The sequence below is a fragment of the Varanus komodoensis genome, unplaced genomic scaffold, assembly GCF_004798865.1.
Source record: "Varanus komodoensis strain SLA01 unplaced genomic scaffold, ASM479886v1 scaffold43, whole genome shotgun sequence".
Lineage (NCBI taxonomy): Eukaryota > Metazoa > Chordata > Lepidosauria > Squamata > Varanidae > Varanus > Varanus komodoensis.
Window position 1 is genome coordinate 8,134,830 of NW_025335985.1, and position 15,560 is coordinate 8,150,389.

The following is a 15,560-nucleotide window of genomic DNA, read 5'->3' on the forward strand; positions in this document are numbered from 1 at the left end:
CTTCCCGGTCGGAACACACAGTTGCCCCTTCATGGCTTTATTTATCTATCTGAAACAGATCTCAAGATAGCACACTAACCAAAAGCATTACAGCACAATTAAAATACTGATACAATATAAAAATGCACAGTAAAACAACCCCCGTTACCAAACAAAGCAGCCGGCCCGTAAAATACTGGGGGAATAAAACGGTTTTGCCCTCGCGTCGGCACCAGGCGCCCCTCTCTGGGGAGCGGGTTCTGTCGCCGAGGCCTGGTGGCCGCTCTTCTCGCCCCCTCCGGGGGGCTCCCAAAGGGCCTCGGTGGAAGAGAAGGTTTTGGCACAGACGGGGCACGGTTGATGGACCAGCCAGAGCTGTTGAAAAGTGCCGCCTGCCAGCGCAGCCACCTGGGATTCCCGCGATCGGGCAGCGCTGCCCCTTGGCGGGAGGGCAGCCCTGCCCAGAACGGGGCGGACGCCCATCACCCAGGCGGCTGACCAGCAGCACTCCGTCTTACCTGGAGGAAGGCTCAGCTTCCTGGCCCTCATCCTGGCCCCCACTCCATCCCGGCCCCGACTCGGAACATCCACCGCCCACCTGGATGAGATGAGAGAGGCCGAGCCGGGTGTCATCCGCTCTGGCGACGCCTCAGCCAGGACCCCCAGCTGGCCTCCCCCAGCGGCTCCATGGAGATGCCGAAGAGCACGGGGATAACGTGGTCCTCCGTGCTGCGCCTGCCACGGCGCAGAGCCACGCTTCCCCCGCACCACCCCTGGAATCGGCCAGCCAGGCAGGAGTGTCGCTCCCCCCAAGCTGTACCCCCCCTCCAACTAGGCCAACCCATCCAGCACGGCGCTTGATGGGACGGATCGCGGCTGAGCAGCCGGGAGACGAGCCTCGCGCTGGAGGTCCCGGCAGAGTCCCCCCTGCCTCTGCGAGCCACACGGGCTGGCAGCTGAGCCTTTCCGAGTAGCTCACCCAAGAAAACAGACCCAATCCAGCAATAACGCACAGAGGGACCCCCTAAATCGAAACAACTAGTTCGTCCCGTGTCGGGGGGGGCAGGCTCGGGCGGGCAGTGGCTCCTGTGCCGTGTCCTGAGCGAAAGGGGGAGGGGGCTGTGCATGTTTGGGGCGCGGCCATCAGCTTCCTCGGGTGCTCGGTGGGGACGCTGCAGGGGGCCCGGGCTGGCCTCCAGCTAGTGCCCTCCGGAGGTGGGGGCGCTCGCCGCCTTCTCACAGATGTATGGGAACAAGAAACTGCAGGGATTCCCCGAGAGGTTTCCCTGCTTCAGCACAACACACAGCAGGGAAGTCGTCTGCATCACGTATTCTATCTCAGCCCTAGGAACACAAGGGAAAAGCCCGCAAGGGCAGGAGAATAAGAACCTGCTCTGCCCCTGCGAAGCAAGCCTGCGGGCGGGGAAGGGCGCCTGCCCCCGCCAGGCCAGCAGGGATCGCCATCCCGGGCCCCCGCTTGGGACTGCGAGGCTGCCCGGCCACGCCTGGGATCCCGGCACGAGGCCCCTGGGCCGCCTCTGGCCCTGCCCTGCCCGGCCGCCTGGGCGTGCAGAGCCCCACGTGGCCGCAGGCCTTGCCGGTCTCGCCGACCTGCTGCGAGCAGTGGGGTGGAGGCCCACTTTGCTGTGGTGAAGTGGCCAGTGCCCCCCACACAGCCTCTGCTCCCCAGCCGCTTTTCCCTGCAATGTGGCAATCGGGCATCAGGGTGAGAGGGAAGCCGCATGTGAGGGAGGGTTAACCCCCCCCCATGTTGGTGGCTCTGCAGCACGCTGGCCCCCTCTCCCGCGTCTTCTGGGGGAAGCTCAGTGGCCGAAGGCACTGGGCCAGGGGGAGAAGCGAGGGCCTTACCCCTCCGCGTGCGTGCCGTCGACCCAGGTCCACGTGTGTGTCCGTGTCCGTGTCCGCGGACCTCCCAAGTGCAGCTCCTTTAGCCCGATCCAGAATTCGACGGTCTGCAGAGCACCCTGGGGCCAGAGAGGAAGCGGCAGGGGGTCAGCCCCAGCGGGGGAGCGCCCACTTCCCCTGCTCCCAGGGGCTCAGACCTCCCGCCGCGAAGGGGAGCAGAGCTGCAGCGAGTCCGGGAGGGCCGGCACTGGTGAAGCGCACCAGGTCCAGCTGTGCGAAGCCCCCCTGCGCCGCCCCACGTGCCCACGAGGACAGGCCCCCTGCAGAGGGCCCGGTGTGGGCAGCTTGCCAGGGGTCCAGCCCGCCCGCCTGCAGGGGCGCAGGCCGCAGGTGTCTTGAGCTGGGGCAGGGGCCCCTTGGCCGACAGAGGAAGGGGGCCAAGGGGGCGCGGCGCTGAGCTGCTGGGCCACTGCCCCCGCCTGCGCCACCCTCCCTCCACGCGGCCCGGCTGGGGACTTGTGGCGAGTGCAGGCGGCGGGGGAGGCATGCCTGTCTGGCCAGGCAAGGGCCCTCTGCCCGCAGACCACGGAGGCAGGGTCCCGAGATGCACGGGGCAAGGGCCCCTTGCGCTGGATTCTGGGGCAGCAGACCCCTCCTCAGAGCCTCATCCTGCTGGGGGGGCTCCCTGGAGGGGGAGCGTGAGGAAAGGCCGTCCCAAGGCCCTCTGCCCAGAGGTCCCGGCAAGAGGCTGTCCAAGGCTGCCTCCGTCTGCCAGAGAGGGGCGGGCAGGACGAGGGTGGCAGCCTTCCTGCGGTCCCCCACCCCACCCCACCTCACCCCACGGGATTGTGCCACTGCCCGGGGGAAGCCCTGTGCAGATGCTTGAGCCCGAGCGCCCACCAACGCTTGGCCAGCTGTGGGCACGGGGGGCACAGGCGCAGCCAGGAGAGCCGCCCCCGCCCGCCGGGAGCTGCCCCTTCGTGCATCCCGGGTCCCTCGGGTGGCTGGGGGGGCCTGCTCTTTCGGCCTGCCTGCTCCCTGCTGCCTGCAGGGCGGCCCACTCGCTGCACCAAGTCGCTCAGCACCTCACCGGCAGCTCGACCGGCTCCCACGACTGGGTGATGAGCAGCCGCGCCGCCACCTCCTCGCAGGCCCGCTTGCTTTCTTCCCACGTCTTCCGCTCCCTGGCGAAGAACAGGCACTTGCGCCGGAGGAGCACCCACTGCTCCGGGCACCAGGCTGCGGGAGACAGAGGGGCTGCTGCGGCTGCACTCGGGCCGCCCAGCGCCGCAGGGACCCCCGCGGAAGCCGGCGCTGCCCGCCCTCGCCCGGCGCGCCAGGCCCGCTCCCACGGCACGCTGGACACGGGCTGGGCCCCTCAAGCAGCCCCGCCGTGCCCCGGGGTCCCGGAGGATCTGAAGGGAAGGGTGGGCGGGAGCCCTCCGCAGGGACCGAAGACAAGCCCGGCTGGGCCAGAGCCGGGGTCCCTCTGGTCGCTGCCCACGGGACCCTCCGGCTGCCAGACCTCCCCGCCCGGCTCCTCGGCACCGTGCGCGCAGGCACGTGGAGGCGGCCGCAGGGCTTGCGCCCACCGAGGGCTCCTTCCTCCGGAATCCGCGCGAGGCCGCCCAGACCGGCAGCTGCCACGCTGGCTGTGGCCGCGGCTGCCACAGGGTCGCCCGGCGCAGCGTGAGGACGGGCCCCCGCTGCCCCTCCTGGGCTGCCCGGCGCACCCACCGGAGCACGGCTGCGCCCGCGTCGCGTTCAGGGCCTCCTCCAGCTCCCGCGTCGCCTTCTGCTGGGCGGCCAGCGCCTCCTGCGTGCGCCGCAGCCGCAGCCGCAACGCGCCGTCCCCCTCGGCGTCGCCCTCGGGCTCGGGCTCGGGCTCGGCGTCGGCGCGCCTCCTGGCCAGGGTGCCGTTGCCCGCCGCGCAGGCAGGGGGCGTCTCCCGGAGCTGCTGGGACACCTGCTGGTCTGCCGAAGCGCGCTCCCGTGAGTGCGCGCCGCCCTCCCGCGCTGCATCCTTGGCGCCGGGGCGGCAGGCGCGCCGTGGCCCCCGCCGGGCGCGCGCTTAGCGATGCCCGCGCGGCGCGGCTCTGCCCGAACGTCCCCGCGGAGAGCGGAGCTGCGCGGCCCCGCGCCCCCGGCGCCGCTGTGGGGACGCTTCCCGGGGCCCGCGCGCACCCGCCCGCGCCCTGGGCCGGGGCCGCGCGCCTGGCCATACTCACATAACAGGCCGAGTCCCGCGGCGGTGGCCAGCAGGAGGAGGGCCGCGCTGGCCAGGCCCAGCACGACCAGCCACGAGAGCCTGTTCGGGCCTGCAAGAGAAGCGCCTTAGGAGCCGCTCGCTGCGACCGGAGGGGGCCCCCGCAAGGCTCGCGCACGGTTCCCGCGGAAATACTGGAAGCGTGGCTCCCGCTGCCGCAGGCTCGCCCCTGCCCCGAGCTTTCAAACTCGTTCCAAAGGCGTATCGTTCAATACGCAACTCCAGGGTGCTGCCCACGGAGTATGCCCCAAACACGGTTTGAGGTGCATTCGGGTTTGGTTCTGTATTAGCAAAAGTTAGTAAAAGAGAAATCTCTTCATCTTTACTGCTACTAAAAATACGTCTGTGACATCACATCTAAATATAACTTGCATGAAATGCCATAAAGGCACTGTGCTGAAAAGCCTGTTCAAAGGTGGGGGCCACAGCCTGGGACCCTACGCAGGACGCCCCCCACCCCCACCCCCGTCCAAGAGCCTGAGCCCTTGGGGGCTGCAGCTCACCTCGGCGATAATTTTATCTGTTTGCCCATAAATTACACTTCACATCCTCTCATTGCTTTTAAACACTCCTGAGAAATTGGAACACATGAAAAGGATTATGATACTTTCTGGCTTATACCCCTGAGAAGATAAACTCCTTACTCAAAATTCGCCAGTTAAGCAATCTTTTTAGATGTCCATATATCAAGCTGCTTGCTGAATATCCATCCTTTAATCTCTTTTGGTGCGTTTGCCTGATAAGCGTGAGGATGAGAACGAGGATGCATGCCATTTCTGCACTGCCTGGTGGCCGAAGCCCGCTGCTCGGTTGATGACCTTACAGTTGTGGCTGGAACACTAAAGGGCTTCTCCAGAGGAGACCTTTCGCCAGCGGAAACCTTTCACTAAGGCGGAGAAAGCAAGCCCTCTGTGCACGTGCAAGGTGGCACCGTGGCAAGAGCAGCCGTGAGGATATGCTTTCCCAGAGCTACCAGCCTTTCTGTGAGCTGAAACGGCCGCAGAAAGCCCTGGCGCGGCCCTGGAGGACGCCCGGCAGTCTGGGTGACGTGCAAAGGACTGCCGACCACGTTGCCCGTGGGCCGTGAATGTCCCCCGTCGAAAAGCCGCATGCCCTGCCGTGGGCTTCATATGCAGTTTCTCTAGGGATGCTGTCAAGGCCCCCCTGGCTGTTCTTTGCGGCCGGCTGTCCGGACCCCACTGTGGGCTTCCATGCTCCTTGGCATGGCTTCCCTTCAGCGCGGCTGCGGCTCACACGCCCCGGCCTGGCGCTTGACCCTGCAGTGAGGGAGCGCCTCAAACAGGAAAGCGGGACTGACAGGGTAGCACATTGCCCGGCCCACCCGGGGCCGCACCGGCCGTGGGCGCCTCCTGGCAAGGGGCTCTTGTGCAAAGTGCAGCAGCCAGGCGAAGCACAGGGACCAGAAGGTCTGATCTCGTGGCACCGGCTCTGGCCCACTGGCACTGGCTGCCTGCATGCTTCCAAGCCCAGTTCACGTGCTGGATTTGACCTGTAAAGCCCTACACGGCTCGGGGCCCCGCTGCCTGGAGGAACACCTCTCCCAGCCCTCCTCTGCCTGGACACCACCGTCCGGTTCCGAGGCCTCCCTCCGACTGCTGCCTCCCAGGGGGGTTCAGATGGCACCACCAAGGAGAAGGGACTTTTCAGCCCCCGCCCCTTCAGAATGAGCTCCCCACGAGGCCCACCTGCCACCAACTTTACTCTCTTTTAGCACCAGTTCCAGGTTCTCTCCTGCAGGCATTCAGTTAGTCTAGTGGGGCCTGCGGGATGCCAGACGGGGTAACGGGCTGTTTTTGCCTTTGCTTGTTTTTACATTTTGTATTGCTGACTTTTATGATGTTTTAATTTGTTTCAACTGGGATCTATTGTATTGTTTTTACACATGCTGTCACGAGCTCTCCAGAGAGGCTTGGCTGTTGGGCAGCACAGCAGGGAGCCGGACAGACTGAGCCATGAGCACAGTCGGATCCAAGGCGCCGAGGGGTTTCCCCCGCCGAACACTGATGCTGCCGCGAGCTGGGACACTTGAGGTGCACGTTCTGAAATGAACCACACCGGTGCCCACACAACTGAGTCGGGACTCTGGGCAAACGCCGGATTCCGCCCTCGGCTCACTTGGCCAGGTCTGGTGGCGGGTTTAGTCTAGTCCATTTCATCCCCGGGATGCCCCGAAGCAGCAGAATGACGATGGAGCCCGTTGCCCGGGGGGCCGTGGGCTCTCCCTCTCCGGGACATCGTCTGAGTGGGACGCATTCACAGGACCCTGGCCACGGAAGGGGTGGGACCCGACGGCCTCCCTGGCCGCCGCCAACCCCACCATTCTGCGATTCTGCGTTTCTCAGCCGGGGGGGGCAGCGGCCGTGTGGGGCCCCCATCCTTTGAATGGCCCAGTTGGCGGAGAGCTGCGCAGGCACCTTCCTGCACAGGAAGCACTTCTGCTGTTAGCAGAAGTGCCGAGAAGAGAGTTCTCCTCCACAGCCGCAGCTGCCTGGTAAGCACCTGTCTTAGCATGGCCACTGCTCCTGTTGCTGTTTGTCTCCTTCCTCTTGTCCTCCTCTGAGAAACCCAAGACGGCTTAAAAGGCCACCTCATCCCCATTTTATCCTCACAGCCGTCTCTGCCTAAATTGAGGCAATTTAGGCAGAGACTCAGTAGCTGGGCCCAAGGCATCCAGTGAGTTTGATGCCTGAGGCGGACTTGAACCCGGATCCCCTGGGTCCGGGGCTGACACTCCCACTATGCCAGCTCTCACATAATGGCAGCCATATTAAAGCACATGGGTGCACCTTCCTTTAACGTGGAAATTCGTTGAATATAGTTTTGCACCTTTGCCTCCTGGAAAGGCATCTGGAGTGGCCAAGAACCCCAAGTAGTGGAACCCCTCACGGGGCGGGGGGGCTCCTCCGCGCTGGGCAGCCCTCAGTGTCCCGGGCCGGGATCCCCTCTTCCACCCGCTGCCCCCTCCCTCCGCCCTGCCGGGGCCCGGGGCCCGGCTGGCACCTGGGCTGGGCCGCTTCTCCCGCCTCGCACGGCGGCACTCACCTTTTGGGCCGCTCGGGGGCGCCTTTCCCAGGGGGCTGCTGGCCATGAGGAAGTTATCGTAGCTCAGCTCCACTCCACCTGCCATTGGGAAGAGGAGACGGGCGATCAGACGGCTGCAGCGGACGGTCTCACCTGGGCACTGGGGGGGGCGGCGACTGCGCACGCTACCTTCTCGCCGAGCTCGGCAGCGCCCCTCCCGAGGGGCCCCAGCGAAGCGCAGGTCTGCATAGGTCACATCCTGAGACATTCTGAGATGGATGGCGCTCAAGCAGAGCCGAAAAGAGGCAAGTGCAAGACACGGAAAGGATGCGGTTGGAGAAGCGGGTGCCTCCCGCGGAAGCGCGCCGGGGCAGATGGGGCTGCCCAAGCAGAAAGCCCGGGCTTCCTGCATGGCCGCCAGGCGGGCCCCGTGCAGGAAGAGGACGGCCGGGCTGGGCTGCGCTGCACGGCAGCAGCTGCCCACCCCCTCCGGCATCGCGGGCCAGGCCTGCGCGGGTGAGGCAGCCTCAGCCAGGAGCAGCCCACCAGTGGCCGGGAGCGCTTGCCGGGCCACCCGCGGGCCAGCGCCGCCCGCCAAGGGAGCGCCACCGGACCAGGGAGGCCCGGCTTGCCCGTGGCCACCCAGAGGGGCAGCAGGCAGCTGCCCGCTTGGCCCTAGGAGGGGTCCCTGCTGCGCCCTGCCCCAGCCACCTGCTCTCCAGCAGAGGGGAGCCAGGGACCCGCGGCAGATCTGGAAATGGCCCGGCCGAGCGGCAGGCTGCCTCCCGACCCTCGCCCAGCAGGGCGCCGCTCAGGCAGGGGCTGGGCTGGGCTGGCTTGGCGGGGGGCTCGGGGAGGGGGGCAGCTGTGGGGAGCCTGCTGGGAGCAGAGCCCCCGCCCCTTCTGCTGAGGAGCGAGCCGCTCCGGGTGGCCCGGCGCTCCACAGGGCTGTGGGTCTCAGGCACTGCCCCAAGCCGGCCGCCTGCACAGAGGGAGCTGCCCTGAGAAACGGCAGCGGCGTGGAGGGGGCCGGACACCCAGCCTTCCTGTGCAGACCTGCAGCCGGGCACAGGCCCTAGCGCGCCCCCCAGCTCTGCATGCGCTCGGCCAGGACTGCTTGGCTGCGTTGGTGACCCGCTCAGCCACAGCCGGGGCTCTCGGAGGGTCCCTGCGGGTCCCTGGCCATCACCACCAGCGGGAAGGAGGCGGGCAGAGCAGAGCAGAGCAGGTGTCCCCCTCTGAGGAGGCTGGAGCAGGAGCTGGGCAGAGGTCGGTGGGGGCGACGGCTCCAGCAGCGGGTTCTGCTTGGGGCTTCCTCCCCCAGAAAATCCTGCGCTACCGACCTGGGTCTCTGTGCAGGCAAGCAAGCGAGCGAGGCGGGCTGCGTGGAGCCGCACAAGCTGCACAGTTACAGAGCAGAACAGAAAGAGGCTGCGGGGGGGGGGGGGTGTTTCTCCCACACAGCCCGATATGCAAATCGCCCGAAGTCGGTTCTCCTGTTGACTCAGACGGGGCAGCGGGAGAGGTGCCAGACCTCACCGCAGACCTCAGCCTGCAGTGGCAGCAACGCCCTTCTGGTTTCGCTGGCGCTCCCTGCACTCCCAGACCAGCACGCAGCACAGCAGCGCCTCCGGCACCGGCTGCAGCCCGTGGCGACTCAAGGGGGCCGCCCGCGCTGGGCTTGCTTTCCTTGGGCTGGACGCCTCGCGCCTTGCGGCGTTTGCAGTGCGAGCGTTTAGCACCAAACCCTTGTGACCGTGGGAAAGCAGTCCTTGATTCAGTGAAGGGGAGGCTACCAGGTTGCCAAGGAAGACTCCTTGCAAAGAGAGACTGAACGCCCGGCCTGGCTTTCAACACTCTGCATGTGACGTTTGTTCCAGGATATAAAGAACACAGAAGCATAGGAATGCAGGCTCAGCAGCCATCAGCAACAACATCAAGGGGCCTCATGCACACGCGCATTCATGCGACGCCCATCCTCACAGCCAATGGACCCTCTCGGCGATCCATCGGGGCTGCGGGGGGCCAGCTGCAGTGTTGTCCTGGCACACGGGAGCCGGAAAGCCGCCATTTTATACCTTAGGGTTGGCTCTGCCGGCTCAGTCCGACTGGACCGACCAACGAGCTGCTCTGAGCAGAGCTGGCACAGACCGAGCGGGTCCCCCCTGCGAGCGCACGCCCCTCGCCACGTCCCACTCCCTCTCTGGAGGGTGCAGGTGGGCTCATCTTACCTGCCACGCTACCTGCCGCAACCGCTCCCGGCCTCTCGGTTCCCCCGGTCTGGTCACTCCCGTCGGGCCTTTCGTTCTTCATTTTCTTCTGGGTCTTCGGCCTTCGGGAACCCATGCGCACTGTGACACCCTCGGCCGAGCATAAGTGTGGGTTCTTGGCTGAGCCCCAACAGGCAGCCGTGCTGGCCCCTGACCCCTGCAGAGCAGAGAGGGCAGAGCCAGTGGCCCCACGTTTCGCTCCCGGAGTCCTTCCCCGCCCCCCAGTTGTTCTGCTCCTTCCTCTCCAGTGCCCTCCCATCCACTGGTAGGACGGTTGCACGCCCTCGGGGAAAACTGGCGAGGGAAGTGTGGTTGCCACAACAGCCCACCAGGCCAGCCTCGCAACGGACCGCGTGCTCTCCACTGCGGTGGCAACCGGCTGTTTGTGTGCAGTGTTTGCTCTCCCGCCGGTGGCCAGCCTGGCCGACGCGGGCGACACGCGCAAGCCAGCGGCCCTGCGGGAGGACAGGCGGGAGCGCCGGGGCAGCGGGTGGCCACGCTCCGCTCCAGGGAATCAAAGGAGGTGCTCGCGCGAGGGCCGGAGCACGGCAGCTCTGAGCAGCCCCGGAGCCAGACGCGCAAGGGCGAGCCGAGGCAGGAGGAGAGGAGGCTCCTGAGCGGAGGGAACATGAGGCAGAACGAGTGGCACTTGAGGGAGCAGAGCGGTTCCCCACCGGCCACGGCATCAGGCAGGGCTGTGTCACATCTCCGATTTGTCCGGTCTGCGTGCAGAGCATGTAATAAGGAAAGCTGGGTGAGAATCAGCGGAAGTAGTGGAAATGGGCAGTAGGCACATCAGTCGTTTAAGATATGTAGATGGTGCCATCTTACTGGCAGGGAGCCAAACTGACTCAAAATGATAATACTGAAAGAAGAAAGGGAAAAGCAGGACTGCAGCAGCAGAAGAGAACAAAAATAAGCATGGAATCATGGACTGGCGGGGCTGGAAGGGGCCGTCAGATCCAGCGCCCTGCTGCTGCGGGACACCAGTTCGCACCATCCTACTCAGTAGTAATGGCCACAGAAAAAATACAAAACTTTACTGTTGCTGGAGTTGCCCTAATAAAAGTTATATGTTTGGGACCAGGATACCTGAAGGAGTGCCTCTTCCCCTAAATGCCCTCACGCTCTTTAAGATTTGCCTTCGGAGGCTCTTTAAAGGAGATAAAAAGAACATCTACCGGAGCAGGGCCTTCTCTGTGGTGGTGCCCAGGTTATGGAATGCGCTCCCTGGAGAGGTGTGCCTGGCGCCAAGTCTGTATTCTTTTTGGTGCTAGGTTGAAACCTTTTTAATTAATGGCTATTTTAAAAATTATTTTTTTATTAACACTAGCTTTTTTTGGTTTTTATATAATTTTACTGTATTGGTTACTGTTTTATTGTTTTAATTCTATGCTGCAAGCCATCCTGAGATGCCAAGGCATGTGGGAATGGCATATAAAAGTTTAAATCAATAAATATTAAGATATAGAAACAGAAAACAGAGCGAGTCAGAAGGGGCCTCCCAGGCCATCTAGTCTGACCTCCAGCACCAGCCGGCTCTGCTCACGACATGCCCACCATGTGCATCTCCAGCCTATCCTTGAACACCCGCATCGATGGAGCCTCAGCCACCTCCCAGGGAAGCCCATCCCACCCCCTCGGGGTCCTGACTGTCAGGAAGTGCTTCCTGGCATCCAAATGGGACCTTGGCTCCCTCAGCTTTGCTCCGTTGGAGCGCATCCTGCCTTCCTCTGCAGGGGAGAACAGGTCTCTACCCACCTCCATGTGACACCCGCTCACATACCTGTATGTTGCCAACATATCCCCTCTGAGTCTCCTCTTCTCCAGGCTGAAGAGGCCCAGTTCCCTCAGTCTCGCCTCATACGGCTTCCCCTGCAAACCGGCCACCAACCTTGTGGCCCTGCGCTGCACCAACTCCAACCTGGCTGTGTCCTTCCTGTAATGAGGGGCCCAAAACTGAACACAATACTCCAGTTGTGGGCGCACCAGAGTCGTATAGAGTGGTAATAATACCCCTCTCGATCTAGAAGCCACACTTCTGGCTATGCAGCCAAGGGTGGCGTTCGCCCTCTTGACCGCCGCATCACACGGCTGGCTCATGTTCAGCCTGCAGTCAACCAGCACCCCGAGGTCCCTTTCACAAGTGCTGCTCTCCAGCCACTTGTCCCCTGACCTGTACTTATGACAGCTATTCCTATGCCCCAAGTGCAAGACCTTGCCCTTCTCCACACTGAACGCCATCCTGTTGTCTCCTGCCCACTTCATAGTCTGTCCAGATCCTTTTGGATCCAAAGTACCTGCTCCTCAGTTGTGGCCACTGCTCCAGTTTTAGTGTCGTCTGCGAATCTGATCAGCAGACTGTTCACCCCTTCTTCCATGTCGTTAATGAAAAGATTAAACAGGATCGGCCCCAGGACAGAGCCCTGGAGGACCCCGCTTGTCACTGGCTGCCATCCTGATGATTCCCCGCTAATGGTTACCTTCTGCTTTCGGTCAGTCAACCATGCCCTAATCCACCGGACAGTGCTTTGGTGTATCCCAAAACTCCTCAGTTTCTCCACCAGGATATCATGGGGCACTTTGTCAGAGGCCTTGCTGAAATCCAGGGAAACCACATCCACTGCACCCCCTCCATCCAGCCATCGCGAAACCTTGTCGTAGAATTCCACAAGGTTTGTCTGGCAGGACCTGTTGTTGCGGAAGCCGTGTTGTGTGGCTGCCAGCCTCCCTTCCCTATCTAGCATCACTAGATCTCTCGCTATTATGAGCCTTTCCATTGTTTTTCCTACAATGGACGTAAGGCTAACAGGTCTGTAATTCCCCATGTCCCTTCTACTACCCTTTCTGAAAATTGGGACCACTGATGCCACCCTCCAGTCCACCCTCCACCCTCCATGAGGCCTCAAAAATGGAGGCCAGTGGGCGTGAGAGAACCCCTGCCAACTCTCTAAGTACTCTCGGGTGTAACCCGTCAGGGCCTGGCGCCTTTGTAATGTCCAATGCCCTGAGGAGCCCCTCGACTTCAAGGGGGGGACTCTAATCTGTGTCCCTAAGTCCTCGGCCTCATCTAATCTCTTATGCGGATCTCCCCCGTCCTGCTTTGGGGAGAACACAGAGGCAAAATAGTCATTTAGCATCTGTGCCTGCTCCCTCGTATCAGTCACTGGATCTCCTTCCTCCTTATTTAGTGGTCCCACCACTTGTCTCCCCTTCCTATTTACATGCTGAAAGAAGCCCTTTTTGTTGCTCTTGATATTCTTGCCAAGTCTCAGCTCGTAATCAGCCTTAGCCTTGTGAAGAATCCTTCTGCAACAGGCCTCCTCCTCCCGGTAGACCCTTTTGTCTCTTTGCCCCAGTACCCATTTCCTATGGAGGTTCCTCTTTCATCTAATCCCTCTAACCACCTCCTTTCGCATCCATGGCGGCACTCTCCTCTGCCTCCCCCCCTTACTGAGTAGAGGTATCATCAAGGCTTGCGCCTCCAAAACCTCCCTTTTGAGTGCCATCCACCCCTCCTCAACTCGCTTACCTTCCAGTAACCTATCCCAGGAGACTTTCCCCAGTCTGGCCTTCAGTTGGCCAAAGTTGGCCCTCTTGAAGTCCCAGCTTCTAGTGCTCGACCTGCTGCCTGTCCCCAGTTCCCTGATCCCAAAGCGAAGGATGGAGTGATCACTTGCATCCAGAGCTCCCCTAATCTGTACTTCATCTATCAGCTCCTCCCTGTTGGTCAAGTCCAAGTCAAGGATGTTTCCCCCCTTTGTTGCCTTTCAGACCCTCTGTGTGAAAAACCCTCCCTCTATAGCTTCTAGGAAGTGACGTGACCTGGCTGTCACCGCTGAGTGAGTCTCCCAAGTAATATCCGGGAGACTGAAATTTCCCATAATTATTGTGTCTCTCCCCCAAGATATCCTTAGAATCTGACCTGTCAGGACATCATCCAGGGTCTCAAGTTGACCTGGAGGGCAATAACATACCCCCACTGTCTGGTATCTTTCCCTGTCAAAACCCCAAGCTTCACCCAGACTGCCTCTGCCAAATCCCCATCTGTGCTGCATCCTATCTCACTGCATCCCATCCCTTCCCTGACCTATAAAGCCACGCCCCCACCTCTCTTTCCCTTCCTGTCCTTGCTAAAAAGGTGATACCCTTCTATGTTCACATTCCAGTCTTGCCTTTCATTCCACCAAGTTTCTGTGATTCCCACCAGGTCAGACCCTCCTATTCCCAGGAGAGCTTCCAGCTCTTCCTGCTTGTTACCCATGCTCCTAGCATTGGTGTACATGCACCTCAACTCCTTCCCACTGCTTCCTTCCCTTGGAGTTCCCAGCCTCCTCCTTCCTCCCATCCTCCCTGATACCTGGCCCCTCTCTGTAGGAGTCCTGTCCGTCCCTGCAGTATCTCTAAAGCCCTGCTCCCAGAGCCCTGATCCTCCCCCCACACTTGTCCAGTGCAGACATGTTCCTGGGGGGCCTAAATTCCCCCCCCCTCAGTTTAAAGTCTTCTGGACGAAGCTCACTAGAGCATCTCCAAAGGACCTTTTCCCCATCCTCGTGAGGTGCAATCCGTCCCTTGCCAGAAGTCCATTGGCAAGAAAACGAGTGCTGTGGTCGAGGAATCCGAAGCATTCCTTCTGGCACCACACCCTAAGCCAGTTGTTCACCTTGGAGGCCTTCCTGTTCCTTCCTGGCCCAAATCCCTGGACAGGTAAGATTGACGAGAAGGCCACTTGGGCCTTCAGCTCTCTGAGTTTCTTCCCCAAGGCCTCAAAGTCCCTGGTGGTCCCAACCAGACCCTGCCTGGCCACGTTGTTTGTGCCCACATGGATCACCAGGAGCGGCTGGTGACCCCCGGAGCGAACAAGATGCTCCACTCTGTCCTTCACATGCCGGGTGTGTGCACCCAGCAGGTTGGGGCGACACACTGCTGGCTCAGTGCCCCTCAGCAGGGAGTCCCCAACAACAATCATCCACTGCCGTACCTTCCCGGTGCTGGTGAGCGGCCGTGCCCTGGCCCTCGCCTCTCCTGCAGCGGCCCCCTTGCCGCCTGATGTCTCAGGCTGGGGGTCCTGCTGGTCCCCCGAGGCCTCATCAGCCCCAGCCTCCCCAAGTGGAAAGAACCTGTTTCCCAGCTTCAGATTGGTGCCAGGAGGAGGAGGAGGCCGTGCTGGCCTCCTCCTCCTGTGGGTGACATGCCTCCATGTCTCCGCGGCTGCTCCTCCCGTGGCCTCTCCCTCAACCCCCTGTCCAGAGGGGGGCTGCTCCAGGGGGGCCTGGAAAGCTCTCTCGGCCCTCAGGCACCTCACCTCCTCCTCTAGCAGGGCCACCATCTTGCACCGAGGGCAAGTGTAGCCCTGCCTCTCCTGGGGAGGAGGGCGGACATGTCGCAGCTCTCGCAGCGGACAGCAACCCCCGTGACTCCCGCCAAGGCCGTCTCCTGGTCTGCCATCGGGATCCCTTCCGAGACCCTACCTTGGTCCCCCGCCTTGTTTCTCCTGCAGTTCCTCTCACTCGCCCAGTTATCCCAGACAAAAACCCACTCGCACACACACACAAGGATAAAATAAACTTAAATTTAAATTGGAAGAAAAACAAAGCACAGCACAGCACAGCACAAACAAACAATCAAACCCCTGTGTCTCAGGGAAGGGAGCCTCCGGACAGCCCGGGCTGCAGCTAAGGGACACAGACAAGGGACGAGGCCCCACCCCCCTGCTCCCTCCCGGCCCCTCTAGCCTCTCTGGCCCCACTGCCCTTCCCCTCCGCTGCTCCTGGCCCTCTGCTCCTCTGCCCAGCTCCTACCTTGCCTTCGCCAGTCCCCTGGCCACTCAGCGCTCTCTCCCAGCCTCTGCCTCTGCTGCTCTGCTGCTCTGCCAAGAGGCCAGAGCCAAAAGCCTGTCCTCTCCTTCACCCCCATCTGCAGAGCCTTTCCTTTCAAGTGCCTCTGCAGAGCCTTTCCTTTCAAGTGCCTCCTCTGGGAAAAGGAAAAACAGCCCCGAGCTGTGCAAATGATCCCCCTGCTCCTGATTGCCCAGCAGCTGTGCTTCCTTTGCAATGTAAAAATACCTGGACAGCTCATGCTTTGTCTTAAGGAATGTTGCATCTCTGGTTGTAAAAACCAAACACTGAAACACTGAA

The 15,560-nt window shown here is 62.1% G+C and overlaps 1 protein-coding gene across 1 annotated transcript; it reads right to left on the minus strand.

The window, feature by feature from the left end:
* Nucleotides 1–807: 807 nt before the first annotated feature.
* CD72 (CD72 molecule) lies at nt 808–7,649 on the minus strand. Its single transcript, XM_044443875.1, has 6 exons — nt 7,175–7,649; nt 4,074–4,163; nt 3,583–3,819; nt 2,936–3,084; nt 1,849–1,964; nt 808–1,323 (listed from the first exon to the last, which is right to left on the minus strand). Exons 1-6 carry the CDS (start codon nt 7,647–7,649, stop codon nt 1,179–1,181), a joined length of 1,212 nt encoding a protein of 403 aa, XP_044299810.1. The 3' UTR covers nt 808–1,178.
* Between the last annotated feature and the right edge of the window lie 7,911 nt (nt 7,650–15,560).